Genomic DNA, 15,215 nt, shown 5'->3' on the forward strand with positions numbered 1-15,215 from the left:
GATTGATAGTTAAAACAAATGAAGTTATGATAGATTTACACAGATTGCAATTAGATTTTTGTTCATCAGCAGCCAATTGTATTAAACTGGTTATTAAAGTATTTGTTTTGGTCAAAGTTATCCAAAGTGTTTATTGATTGGTCATTATTTATCCAATAACAACCACAAACCAATTAAATCGTTTTAATGAGTCAACAAGCCAAAAAATAACCTTTGGACAATATAACCCTAACCTAACCCTTTGAAAGTTATATACAAATGGCTGCAGATATAGTTAAGTATTTCCTAGAGCTGTAGAGCTTATGTCTGATATCATGCATTAACTTTGATTTGATCTGTATTTTAACTTGCATGTATTTAACCTGACCAGATATTTTTCCCAAAGGTGCTAGACCAGTGTACTGTAGGTATTGAAAAGACAAATGAATGCTTCCAGGTCAAAAACATTATTTTAGTTGTTGAGATGTTTTTGCCCGTGTTAAATGAGTAGAACAACACTATTACAATCATTCCGATAAACATTTAGGAACTTCTTATGTTTGTGTGTTCTCCACTTACCCCCAAGACCCATGGCTGCTAGTTCTACCTGAATGATTTTATTTTGTATAGACCATGTTGTTTTATATCATATTCTGTGTTTTCCCGCCACACAGATGCTAGGCCAGTGCACTGCTGTGGGTATAGACAAGAGAGACGACTGTCAAGTCTTCCTAAACAAGTGATGTCGGAACACATTCTGTTGAATATCATATTTGTGTTTTCTGTATGTGATGTTATGTAAGATATTTATCACCACACAGATGCTAGGCCAGTGCCCCACTGAGTATGGACAATACAGATGGCTGCCAGGTCTACCTAATTAAGGGATGTTTGGACTCACTATGTTGTATATCATATTTGTGTTTTCTGTATGTGATATTTATCTCACCATACAGGCGCTAGGCCAGTGCCCCACTGTGAGTATCGACAAGACAGACGGCTGCCAGGTCTACCTGAGTAAGGAAAGCTTGAATGCTGAGATCGTCACCGCCAAATCCTCCGAGATGAATATTCTGGTGCCGGGAGAGGACGGAGACTTTGTATGTAGTTGTTTCCATCGAAGAATAAAAACATTGAGAAAAAGCGAAATTGAAAGTGATTCTCTGTGATTTCTTTTTTATGGGGGGGTATTTTTTTTAACCGCCAGGCCCCAATTTCTAAAAAAATCTTTATCATAATGAGCCTAAGTTCATCATGGAGATGATTTCCTTTGAAAGTCTCTAAGTTAGAATACAACCCAAGTTATAACAAATAAAAATAGTGAGCTTAGCTTGATCTTGTTATAATGGACTTTAATCCTGTGTTGTTTGAGTTAGAAAAATATATGAAGTTTGGGAAAATGTAAGACCAAGAAAATAATTGTTACAGCTACAAAAATACACCATTTACAATACAAGAAGTAAATTCCATTGCATCTAATCCAACTTATTTACTCTTCCTCCTCAGTATGTACATTCATCTAGGTGGTAGTACCAGGTACTTGTTAGATTTGAATTAACTTTTTATCGTATCTGTGAAATAACTGTTCTAATTTGAGATAACAAAGTTGTGGCCTTAAATTTATGAAATATTCTTTCTTGTTTTGTTGAAATTCTGATAATTAACCCCCCCCCCCCCCCCCCCCCCACCAACAAAAAACACTTTATTTTGATGGCTTTAAAACATCATTCAAAGTGTATATTGTACGAATCTCCATAATCATTTTATTTTAGTTATACTTTATTCTTACTTGTTTTGGCCAATTTATTGACCTCATTATTACAAGCTGCTTTCCAATTTCAATTTTCAATCTGATTTATGGTTTTATTATCAAATGGGTAAGTTATAAATACTGATGTTAACACAATGATCTTAGTGGTTTGCACCTTAGTTTTATTTCTACTATGTCTGATAGTTAATGTACTCATATTTTACTTACAGAAAGAGTTTGCCTTGCCGGAACAATTCAAGAGCGTTTGGAACGGAAAGAAATTCGCTACTGACCTCACAGAAAGCGTCTGATTGGCTACACAGTTGCTATAGCAACCGCTATACCTGCAATTACACGCTAGCATCTTCCATGATTGAATGTGTTTGACTTGATGGTTTTAAATTGGTAAAAAAAAACTTACTCTCGGCCAAGTGTTATTATTGTGAAATTTTGAAATCTACTTTATTGCAAAGTTTCAATCTTGAAAGTTGAAACAATTGAGCAGAAAACACTAGTGATCAGTTTTCGCTGTCTATATAAATAGAAACGTTAAAAATCTTCAAGTCATACATATATTCGTATATGTTTTTGCAAGCTCTTGTTAGAATGGCCTTCATGAATTATAGGGAAAATGTTTTTGATTTTATGAATGTTTATTGAAAAAGACAATTTCTTTTACTACTAAAGTTATTTCTGCTGTACGAATACACATATTTCTACATTTATTAATAAAATGTGCTGGAATACTGTTATCATTGTTTTTAAATCACGCAAACTTATAAAAATTATACCGAAAAAAAATATCTTAAATTCATTTTTGCGACAAATAAAAGGGCTGGGCTTGTGTGTATGTCCAGATAAATTCATTCTTAAAGCTTAGCTTCATTCCAGTAGCACATATGTAAAGATCCTACTGTAGATTTGCACAAAATATTAACAGGGGTTCTCAAGTTCAGGATTAATCCAGAAGCCGGGATTGAGAACCTGCTAACTTCCGACTATTGTACAGTTTTAAAGATTGTTTTTTGATTGGACATCAAAAACTAGAGGAAGTACCTTGAAATTAATAGAAATGACTTTGGAAATAATTTTAAAAGGTGTCTAAGCCCCTTTAGTCTGATGTGGGTATGAATCCCTCGCCCCTGAGTATTTTTCGTAATTGATGACTATCAACTTTCAAGATCCCCTAGCCCCCAAGACACATAGTTATGCACAAAATATGAAATCAAGAAGAAATGTGTGTAAGATGTATATTTGAAATTTGTTAACTTTAAAACTTACCGAATGCACTTGTTAAAATCTATAAATTTATGTTTGGTAAAATTGGGAATTTCATAACACTTATTATAAACTTATAACGTAATGCACTTGTTAAAAGTACAATACACTCCAAGGTATATCGGTTTGTGTTATTCGTAAACCTAATTTATTTTACAATGATGGAGAAATATGCTGTTTCAAACTTAAACTTATCCCACACATTGACATTAGCGTGTATCTCAGTTAAGGAATTGGATGTATAATTGTGTGTATTTTAGAAGCCTGGTGACCCGATATTATATTGATGTCATTTGAAAGGGATTTATGAGTAGGGAAAGGATATATGTTAAAGATATTGCAAAGAAATATTAAAATCAAGATATTTTGGCCTTGACAGTTGAGGAATAGGTAACATTGCGCCTAATTCAGTAGAAAACTAAACATGAAGGTCGTTACTGAAATTACTTTGTCTATAATGCTTGTTCAGTCATTTATTTTACATCTTACTAATCAAGAAACAAATACCTTTCAAATGATACAAAAATTGTATGGGTCATAAAGCATGAAAATTTAATTTTTTTGACAATGGTAGGATTAAACAACAAGCTTAGTTGTACATCTAATACCTTAAATGCTCATTAGCTGCTATAAATAGATATGAATAAATACATGTACATCAGGTATGTATGAGTTTATAAGATATGTATAATGGCATCTAGTTTAAAATGATATATAACATATCACCATGGACTTGGCTTTGATGAACATTCTTGCCTGGAATTAACGTCTGTGGCTTTTCCTTCGATGAATTATCTTGCCAGGAATCAACATCTGTATGTCTAAGAAAATTTTATCATATCTAAAAGTGCATGATTTTCATTTGAAACATTTTATTTGGTGCTTGTTTGAAGTCTAACTTTTAAAGTGGGCATTACTTCCAATTGCCATGGAAACTGTTAAGTACAAATTGTAATAAAATTGTCGAGTCCAATTTGTAATAGAGTTTATGTCAATTTTTGTGTGCAATATCTCTGTGATGACGATGATTTTTTATACTATTAGAAAAATGACCCTACATCAAATACATTAGACTATAGATGTGTTCTACCAAAATAATTGATTTTGTAAGTCTTGACACCATAGCACTAAATCTCGTAGGAGTTATTCGACCTGGTATCAAACTTGCTCAAATCAGTAGCAACTTGTTCATATGATTCCGTCTTGTTAATTAGTCACTTGTAGAATAGTTAGCGTTATGTTAGCAATAGTTTATCCCTTGCATGTCATGCTCTTACACGAACAAAATATTTGTAAAACCAGAAAGTTATTTTAGTTGAAATATTTTCCTTATTTGTAAAAAGAACCGTTTTGACTATTCGACGATATCGTATTTACCGGTAAAATTTGCTCATGAGTTTTGTTTTTACCGGTATAATTTGCTCATGAGTATTGTATTTACCGGTATAATTTGCTCATGAGTATTGTATTAACCGGTATAATTTGCTCATGAGTATTGTATTAACCGGTATAATTTGCTCATGAGTATTGTATTTACCGGTATAATTTGCTCATGAGTATTGTATTAACCGGTATAATTTGCTCATGAGTATTGTATTAACCGGTATAATTTGCTCATGAGTATTGTATTAACCGGTATAATTTGCTCATGAGTATTGTATTAACCGGTATAATTTGCTCATGAGTATTGTATTTACCGGTATAATTTGCTCATGAGTATTGTATTAACCGGTATAATTTGCTCATGAGTATTGTATTAACTGGTATAATTTGCTCATGAGTATTGTATTAACTGGTATAATTTGCTCATGAGTTTTGTTTTTACCAGTATGATTTGCTTATGAATATTGGATTTACCGGTATTATTTGCTCACGAGTAGTGAATTAACTGGTATAGGATCAAAATGCTTGAAAGGCATATTTCCCCTATTTATGGATATAAAATATCTTGTTTCAGATGGAATGTTTCAGCTAAATATAGATGGTAGTGTTATATATTTTTAAACTGTTTTGTAACTTTCTGTGTCTCTTAACATAATAAATGTAGCCATAATTCTAATTATGTATTCAAACTGCAAATATGACTTTGCTTTTGTACTCACTAGAACAAATAAATAATTTATCTAAGATGGATGTTTTTATTTCCTATGGCCAGAGATTGCAGAGAACAAAAATATTTTAAATCTCAACCTTTCCTGCCCCTCAGCCCCTAATGAGGTCTGTCTGGCTGCCTGGTACCTTTGCCTATCAAAAGACCTTTCTGGAACCCCCACCCTGACTGTAACCCTTGTCTGCCACTTCCTTGAACCCCCAGCGCCCCCGCAAGGAACCCAAATCCTGCCCCACCTTGAACTAAAAGCACACTTGGAAATGAAAGCACACACCTGCCTTGACCAAAAGTGTGCCCCTGCTTGGAACCAAAAGCCAATCTGAAACCCAAAGTCCATCAATGCCTGGAACCTAAAGCCCACTGATGCCATGAACTCAAAGCCAGCTTGTCTAAAATCCAGACCAGAATCCCCGGCCATCAACTGTCAAGATTCCATGTCTAGAACCCCCACCTGTCCCTGCCTGCTCGACATTGTTTTCAGTAACATGACTTAACTGATCATACCATACCAGACCAGTGGAGTGATTTTCTTGTTTCATTGGTCATTGTGTTCTGGAGTGAATATTAAAATTGGGTGTCTGCCCTGTGACCCCTACGTGATCATTGCATCGAAGGTATGTCACCGGAGCATGAAATACTTTCATGGTCAAGAGAACACGAAGAAACCTTTGACCACTGTGAGCGGCCTTGACCGTAAGGGTATAAAATCTGTTAACATGTATACATAAATAAAACACTAACAAATACAGCAAAATAATTTATTCATAAGAACATCCAGTGTCTTACATGATCAAATATGTCTCCACTCCTCCAGTAACACAGTAAGATCTACCATGCATGCATTTCAACAATATGATTAAACAATGATCACTCAATAAAAGATGCGATATAAGATAGGTTACAAAACACTATTCAAGCATGTACATGCCATAACTTTCAAACCTGCAAAATCATTAATATACATATAACTGTATGGACACGCCAACAAAACATTCTCCTCATTATTTGGTAATTGACCCAAACTTAAAATGTAATCCACAAAAACATGAACAATTTGTACATGAACAAGCTGCATATCACGACCCCTGTGTTGTCAGGTTTCATAAAAGTGTGGGAGTTTGTTTTGTAATGATTATAAGGATTTCAAACGGTGTGAGCACATAACTTATTATCATGAATAATACATATAAACATGTTTAGATCATCTGCTACTGTGGAGCTATTTTCTAGCCTTCTATTAATATTTTCCCATTTAAACAGCCTGGCCCCAATTTCTCGAACCTTCTAAAGCGCATTTCAATTAGCCAATATACATACTTAAAATGGATTTTGATAAATGAAAAACAGTTTATTCTGATTATCATACAGATTATTCTTATATAATTTCTAAAATCTCTTAAAGAAGTAAATATAAGGCATATTATAGAACAATAAAAATAGTGAGTTTAGCTTAATCCTGTTATAAGGGACTTAAGAAGTTTCGAGAAATCGGGGCCAGAGCTTTAAGCCCAACCTTGACAGATTAAAATACTAAAGACTATACAAAATATGATGATCTAGGAAATATTTTTATATGATTATGTATGTATAATCTGTTTTTACCAGGCAAGCAATGTACTCTGAAGTCTGTGTGTGTATGGAGAGGTCAGAGCAAGATCTCGTCATAACTTCTTATTGTTAATAAAATCATTTGCCGTTTATCGTAAATTATTTTATTTTTCACATACATGCAATATTTCTGATGACCTTCCAGAACTAATTTGTTCTGAAATTTGTTCTGAAAATCAAGAGATTTTGAATGCGTGTCTAAAAATTGACTGAATATTCTTGGACACAATAATGTGACATTTCTTTTCTCACATACCGAGGACTAAGAAGTTATGACCAAATCTTCCATAAAAAAAGCAGAGGCGTAAAACAAATTGATTTATGTGATATCTACCTTGTACAATGTCATCAATGATAAACACATACACAGTACTTCATAAATATGAGGGTACTTCTAAAAGTTCTGTAATGCCTGTTTAGCTTCGCTTTTTTACAGAAAGCCTCTACTGGAACAAATTGGTTGAGCCTTTATCTACAAAACACAAACAGGAGCCATATTCATCACTTCTTAGTGATTTTTTTTAACTTACTGATTATTTTCGAAATTTTTATGAACATTATGAATATTTGAAATATTTAAAGCACCCTATACTTTTCATCAAGATGTTCTTCATATTTTAAGTGCAAGAACCTTATTAGTTTTCTTAAAATTCATATTAGAAATCAGTTACCATACAACAGAACTAGATGAGAGACCAGAACTTTTTGAATAACCCTCGTAGATATTTCTGCATTTGAATATTTATGATTTTTACACAAATAAATTCCTCTCTTATCACAAAAACAAATGATAATATATTCTCATGGTTTTAACTTCATACATGAATGACATAATACACAAACCGGATGGAAATCACATTTCCCTCTTAATATATGTACAACAAATCATTTAACAATAATAATAATCTAACGATATGCTTAACAAAAGCCAACGAAATATACACTTAAACAATAATACACTTATAATGTGATTTTATCTTGCATATATTAAATAATTTTAAGCGTAAACCAGGAACAATGGATACAGCAATTTGTTTTATCTATAGTCAAAAGTTTTTTCTGTTTCATTTTGACATGTAATTTGGCAAGTATTTTTTAAGATAAACTGGCAAGTTTTAATTAAAATCCATGACTCAAGCTATTTTACAGTTTAAAATCACTGCAATTTTAGCTGTAAAGAAAGATAAGTAAGCAATTAGTATTTAAATGCTAGGCTGGCCAAAGATAAATCCATTACAAGCATTTTTCTTCTTTACTTATTCTAGATCATTAACTCTTCTTTTTTTATAGAATACTTACTTTAATGATTCTTCATTACACATGACAGGGGTCTTTTTAGAGGTATGAGGTATTCTGACATTCCTAAATGTTTTACATACATGTGTTTAACTATATTAGAGAAACTAATGTTAAATGAATAAAAGTATGGTAAAATAAATTAAAATCACTATAATAGCCCACAAAATAACAATAAACATGTGACAGGGATGTGACGGACCTGGCTGCTGAAGGACTGAAACCATTTGGGCGACACGTTAGGGCATAACCCTCCTTCCGCAGAAGTGAAACTGAACTTTTGAGGACTCCTGGCTTGAAATTGAAGTAAACTGGGGTGTTAAAACCATTTTTTTTATATATTTTTGGTCCCTGGAGCCATTGGATCTGTGGGAATCCATGAATCCCCGGGGAAATCACACCCTGGATTATAACATGGAATTAGTTTTACTCTACATTTTCACCTAACTAAATGCACTACCATATAGTTAAAACATTAACATAGCTCAGTTCAAACATAGAGTTAACATTGCTCAGTTCTAACATAAGAGTGAACATAGCTCAGTTCTAACACAGAGTTAACATAGCTCAGTTCTAACACAGAGTTAACATAGCTCAGTTCTAACATAAGAGTTAACATTGCTCAGTTCTAACATAAGAGTGAACATAGCTCAGTTCTAACACTGAGTTAACATAGCTCAGTTCAAACATAGAATTAACATTGCTCAGTTCAAACACAGAGTTAACATAGCTCAGTTCTAACATAAAGTTGACATAGCTCAGTTCAAATACAGAGTTAACATAGCTCAGTTCTAACATAGATACAACATAGCTCAGTTCAAACTGAACGTACAGTCATTCATATTCTCTCAATCATCATATTCAGAATAAAGCAATTCATAATGACTAACTCTATATTTTTATATCAACCAACATATACATATAATGATTCTATGCTTTCCATTATCACATTAGGTTATTTCAAATACTAAGAAATAAAAAGTTCCATCATTTGAACAACAAAACTCCCTTTGTACATTTCTAAGGCCTCGTTTCATGAAAGGATCTTATTCGTAACTTTAATAATCTTTAATCTGTATAAACGGTACTTATTGCAACCACTATTTCTTTATTTCCCTCAATATTTTGTTCATTTTAATTCTGGCTAAAGTTCAATTCATTCAAATATGTAACAAGATACTAATATAATTTAATTTTTTGACTCAGATTTTTATTACAACAGCCCAAGACACTTATTTACTCTCAGATTATCAGAGGCGTTGTAACACATTATGCACACAGAACCTGATATTGTTTTCAAATCATACAGATTGTTTAGCACTAATTTCCATTTCAAGACCCAACCCTGACTTCCTAGTACTGACCATAAAGGTCATATGTTTTAATCACTATCAGAATCCTAATATTACATGACTGAATGATGTTTCATTGTCCAGATCACACATACATAGTATGCACACTGAACAATGATTTGTCAAAGCAGATATTCTTCTTTCACTGTTATATTACTTACATAAGCCAAACATGACGCCAAATAATGCCATAATTTAGGTGAGAAAAAAATGACACTAAAATGTCAAAAATTTGTGAAAGATAAACAAAAGAAGAAAAAACCTGGCCCAAAAACTAACCAAATCAACGCCATAAACATGGAGGGCACTGCTGAGCCCCAGTCAATGAAGATCCTATCACTTCAAGCAGTACCATCTTGCTGTCTTTTTTAGATATTGAAAAGTTTAATAAATCCATGTTGAGCTGCTGAAAGGATTAATTAACTCATTTATAAGCAGCGTAACTTTTGAGCCAACCCTGACTTCAAAATATTACTGCAACAGAACTTAAGAGTCAACCCTCATGTAAAATTTCACTATCAATATTACAGCACAGTTCACAAGGACTAGTCCATTTTCAGATTCACATAGATATAGCGCACGAATGTCAGTGACGCGAAGAACGACACTGTTCCAAGCATGAGAAAGAACACGTAGCATGTGAGTGCGGTGTAACCAAAGAACTCAAGGCTTTGAAGTAGACCAGACATGTTTGACCGTTTGTAATAGTAGAACAGCGCGTACAGGAAAACAAACACCCCTGTCGACCTGAAAATAGAGAAATAACAGCACTCTGTAATTAGAACAAAGTTAAGCTAATAGTAATCAGAGATTGAAGCAAATCAAAGTAGATTAATAATCGATTCAATTTTCATTTCAATTTCATATTAATATGAAAAGCCTGGCTTGATTGTTTTTTTTTAATTGTTGTTTTGCAATAATTCATACCATTAAATTATATATTTTTTAGGTATTAAAGGGTGTAGTAAGTTTTAGTAAGAACCTGTGTCATTAAAGAGAGATATGACCAAAATGGTTAAACAATCAAGCTCTTCAATTATGACAAAATCACTATCCATGGTCGCCAATGTAGACTTTCCTGATGAATTTTTATTATAATTGATCAACAGAACAACATTATTGAAAAGGTAACTAAGAACTTCATTGGTAGAAATTAACAAACGTTTGCACACCCTGCACTGGAAACATGTTTAAGCAGGGCTATGTGAAAAAATAAAAATATGCAATTTCAGCTACATAGAAAATGTTTGTCAATAACAATGCTGCAAACTTCAACACCTTCCTCCTAATGATATTTCATTTGTGGTCATTTATTATTAAATTTATCAAATCTCCCCGAGGCTAGTTTAAATAAATTATAGTAAACTGGTTTGATAAATTTCATATTGAATGACCGACCACTCATGTAATATCTCTCAAATGTTTACTACATAATAACCTACCCTGCACTGAATATGGACCTCCACCACCAACGATAGTCCTCCGCTGAGAGTTGGAAGTAGGTCAGCGCCACGGAGATACACGCTGTCACACTCAGCAGGATTCCAAACACGATAAACAGGATGCCATACAGTGTGTACTGCTCTCGGCCCCACAGTGTCGAGAAGATGTAATACAGCTCCACAGATATCGCACTGCAAAAAGGTATCAAACATGCGTGATGTCAGTTCAATGTCCATTCCATCTCAAAAACATAAAACACCATATTTATCATAGCTCGTTTTCTGGTAAGCCATGTGGTTAGTGTTCAGGACTCTATTACAAGCCAGGGTGCACAGGAATTTGGTTTGTGGTCACCAAGTCCAACCAATTGATTTTTTATGGGTACTCCAGTTTTCCCTGCAGCGAAACACCACACTGCATAACATTGTGTCAACAATGCCTTCTTGGTTTTTTATCAAAAACATTGAACAAAAGCTAATTGTTATACATTGTCAGCATACCTGAAGGGCAGGAATCCTCCTACAAGACAATGGGCGAAGGCAGATCGATACCATGGCACTGATGGGATTTCCCGTGAGATGTTTTTGGTACGGCATGGGGCGTCGAACCCGTTTGCCCAGTTCTTACCAAATATTCCCCCTATCACGGTCAAGGGATACCCAACTGAAAACAAATAAACATTATCATCAGTTCCATATAAATGCAAATTGCTATAAACTTGGATGGTCCTTTTTCTTAAGAATTTTGGTGATCGGAAATCACAGAGTCCCTGTAAGTGTGATAATGAATTGCTTTTTTTTGTTTTCATTTCTACATATGCAGGATATAATTCAGCAAAAAAATAGGTCCTAATTTTCAGATTTTGGTGTTTTGAAATCACAGAGCCATAACGCTTATCAGTGGATCTAGATCATAAATTGTTTTCATTTACACCATATAATTCAGCAAAACTTCGGAGTTTCAAAAGTTGTAATGGAATAATTGATAACTGTATTGTTGAGAAGGAAGTGCATCATAGATTTTTAATAACCAATAGAGATATTTTTCCGTGTCTACCTCTGATGTATTCCCTTCAAAAACATCAGAAAATATTGAAAATACTTTACCAAACATCCAAAGGCACATCAGTAAGATGATCGTTCCGAATGGCAAAGCTTGGGTTGTCCCATAAGCCCACGCTACTGAGTTCACCAATGACCAGACAAAAACAAATGGGGCTGAAAACGAAAATAAGTTACTTTTGAGAAGTATTTCCAATAAGAATGGCAAAGCTTGGGTTATTCCGTAACCCTGGGTTACTGTGTTGACTGCTGCTCAACAGAAAACAGGACAAATTGAATATGGGTTACATGAGAAGTATTTCATTTGAAATGACAAAGCAAGGATTGTGTCAAATCCCAAGGCGACTATGATGACTATTACTCTGTGAGAACAAACGGCGCTGAAATGGAACATGCTTACATGAGTAGGACCAGTCTGAAATGGCACAAGAATTGCTTGAATTCAGCACATTTTCTGATTGTTCCAAACTAGTTTGGCAATTTTTTTGTAACCTAAGGCTGTGGGTATAAAACAGATATTGACTGAAATGAGAATGAGTTCCCTTTGTGTGCTGAAGTTTGTGACGTAACTTTTGAGCCAAGAAAGTATCATTGATACATAACAAGGAAAATATTACATACCAGCAAAAAGTGCGGAGGTCAGGTTGATGTTCCAAACCCAGTTATCCCCGCCCATCTTCCGATACATGTTTGTCGCCACATACCCACTTATGCCTGCAATGTATACATGTTTCAAACATAATTATATCTATGACAAAATATATATTCACATCGATAGCATTTGTACAGGTATTCTAGCATAATGAAAGTTGAACCATCACTACAAATAAGCCTTTTGTATAGAAAAAATGTGATGTTCATATTGTATAACACGCAAGGGATTATGACGTCATTATTTATTTCAAAATTGCGCTCCGATTGGATTAGCATGATGTCATTTTACAAATGTTATATGACATAACATTTACTGTCTATTTTATTATACAAATGCATTTTGCTGATAATTTATACCCAGAAGCAAAAGATGTTACTAGTTTGTGTAACCATGGTTAATAAGTGTTTAAAATATTAGTTAAAGTATTGATCATGCGGTATGAGGGCAGGAGGGTACGCGGGCGATTTTCCTTAGAAGGCAAGCAAACTTTATGAAACTTGCTCACACTACCTTCTGTCTTCATACAGCATGAAAACCACAAAAAGCAATCAATCCTTTAATGAGTCCATCTCATATACTTCTAGCTACAGTCAAACCCTGCTGGCTCGAACTCCCAGGGACCGGTAAAAATACCTTGAGCCTCAGGAAATTTAAGCCAAGCAGTAATGCTTACATTTAGTAGAATAAAATAGGTTCTTTTCATCCAGTTCGAGCCATCCATGAAATCGAGCCAAGCAAGTTTGAGTCAACAGGTTCGACTGTATTCCAAAAACGTGAAAGAAATGATTGCATATGAACCGTGCTAGCCCACATCATGGAATTTAACCTTCTGCGTTCATATAGAATAAACACACAGAACAATGAGTTCAACCCTCATGTCAAAAATACTCACATGAGGTGAAGGCGTACAATATAACACCTGCGGAGTTTATTTGACCGTGTCGATGAACATTGAACAATCCCATCATAGCCATTATTATTATCCCTGTAGCTAGCGTGAGGAACTGCATACCTACACCTGGAATACAACAGATAAATGCGTTCCATCATCAGATACTTGTCAGTGTTAACATCTATGGAATTTAACTGTCTGTGTCAATGAACATTACAGATCGCCTTCATTGCCATCAACATTATTCCCAATAGCCTGCGTATGGACATAAATACACTGGAAAAAGACAAATGTGTTTATCAGTGAAATATGTCATGTCAATTCTAGGTTATAAACTAGAGATTGCTTTTTTGAAAAAGCGCATGTCTCCCCCATTGTGTGGTCGTAGGTGAGAAATAATCAATGATGGACATGAAATTTGTACTTCCTCCCTACCAAGTTTGGTGAACCTAGGTCAAACCATTCTCAAGATATTGAGCGGAAATGTTTTTTACATTGGGGGTCGCCGCGACCTTGACCTTTGACCTAGTGACCCCAAAAACAATAGGGATCTTCTACACCTCACGACCAACCTCCCTACCAAGTTTGGTGAACCTAGGTCAAACCGTTCTCAAGATTTTGAGCAGAAATGTTTTTTATATTGGGGGTCGCCGCGACCTTGACCTTTGACCTAGTGACCCCAAAAACAATAGGGATCCTCTACACCTCACGACCAACCTCCCTACCAAGTTTGGTGAACCTAGGTCAAACCGTTCTCAAGATTTTGAGCAGAAATGTTTTTTATATTGGGGGTCGCCGCGACCTTGACCTTTGACCTAGTGACCCCAAAAACAATAGGGATCCTCTACACCTCACGACCAACCTCCCTACCAAGTTTGGTGATCCTAGGTCATGCGGTTTTCCAGTTATCGATCGGAAACGAAGTGTGACGTACGGACTGACGGACTGACGGACTACCGGACTGACGGACAGGGCAAAAACAATATGTCTCCCCCAGAGAGGGGGAGACATAATTATAATATGCATGCAGAGTTGATTTGAACCACAAGGTAAATGATGTCATTGTTTACATCCATACTGCTCTCTGATTGGATAAGCATGAAATCATTTAACCAATGGTATACAATATTACATGTATTGGCTATTCTCTTATACAAATGTATATTTTCTCACAATTAAATAATTATTTGCAGATACTTTTTTGTATCAGGGTTGAATATTTATTTAAAATGTAAATATAAGGATTGATCTTTCATGCCTTCATGCTTTATAATAGCAAGAGCAAGCAACTTCCAAGAAGCATGCTATCAATACTTAAAAGCACTTGGCAATTATTCACAGTAATCATAGACCAAAATAATTGTAAACAGCCCATCTAAATGAACTAGTCTTACCAAAAAAAGGCACAATACTTATAGGGTAACAGGTCTTCCCAAGAATGGCACAAAATGTTGTCTTTTTATATGCAGGGAATCTAAAGATGTTGTTGTGGACAAACAGAATTCAGGTTATGTAACTGGCCTTACCAAGAATTGCACAGAAGAGGTTTTTATATGCGGGGAATCTGAAGACGTCAGTGTGGATGATTTTCCAGCCATTGTCTTCCTGGTCCAGCTCCTCACTTTCTTCATCATCAACGTTGTAGCGAGCAAAGTCTGATTTCAACACCCGAGTCTGAAATACACAATGGTTGCTGGCTTAAGAAACAGGCTTCAATCTCTGAAGGGACACAAACTTTTGGACCTGATTGTGTCAATAATATAACAAGAGTTGAGTGTTTCTTTAATACAT

At 34.7% G+C, this 15,215-nt stretch overlaps 2 protein-coding genes across 4 annotated transcripts in view; one reads left to right on the forward strand and one right to left on the reverse strand.

Annotated features, from left to right (window-relative positions):
* LOC128206723 (adenylyl cyclase-associated protein 1-like) overlaps positions 1-5,134 on the forward strand; it is a 62,055-nt gene extending 56,921 nt beyond the window's left edge. For both annotated transcript variants that reach the window (XM_052909369.1, XM_052909370.1), the window contains exons 13-14: positions 936-1,079; positions 1,960-5,134. In XM_052909369.1, the coding sequence (XP_052765329.1) occupies positions 936-1,079; positions 1,960-2,040 (225 nt within the window). In that variant the 3' untranslated portion in view covers positions 2,041-5,134. The remainder of the gene's footprint in view (positions 1-935; positions 1,080-1,959) is intronic.
* A 727-nt stretch (positions 5,135-5,861) lies between these two features.
* LOC128206722 (transmembrane 9 superfamily member 1-like) overlaps positions 5,862-15,215 on the reverse strand; it is a 29,489-nt gene continuing 20,135 nt past the window's right edge. For both annotated transcript variants that reach the window (XM_052909367.1, XM_052909366.1), the window contains 7 exons: positions 14,951-15,098; positions 13,425-13,550; positions 12,499-12,591; positions 11,923-12,033; positions 11,317-11,479; positions 10,816-11,007; positions 5,862-10,120 (listed from right to left, as the gene is read on the reverse strand). In XM_052909367.1, the coding sequence (XP_052765327.1) occupies positions 9,919-10,120; positions 10,816-11,007; positions 11,317-11,479; positions 11,923-12,033; positions 12,499-12,591; positions 13,425-13,550; positions 14,951-15,098 (1,035 nt within the window). In that variant the 3' untranslated portion in view covers positions 5,862-9,918. The remainder of the gene's footprint in view (positions 10,121-10,815; positions 11,008-11,316; positions 11,480-11,922; positions 12,034-12,498; positions 12,592-13,424; positions 13,551-14,950; positions 15,099-15,215) is intronic.

Source organism: Mya arenaria, chromosome 10 (assembly GCF_026914265.1).
Source record: "Mya arenaria isolate MELC-2E11 chromosome 10, ASM2691426v1".
NCBI lineage: Eukaryota > Metazoa > Mollusca > Bivalvia > Myida > Myidae > Mya > Mya arenaria.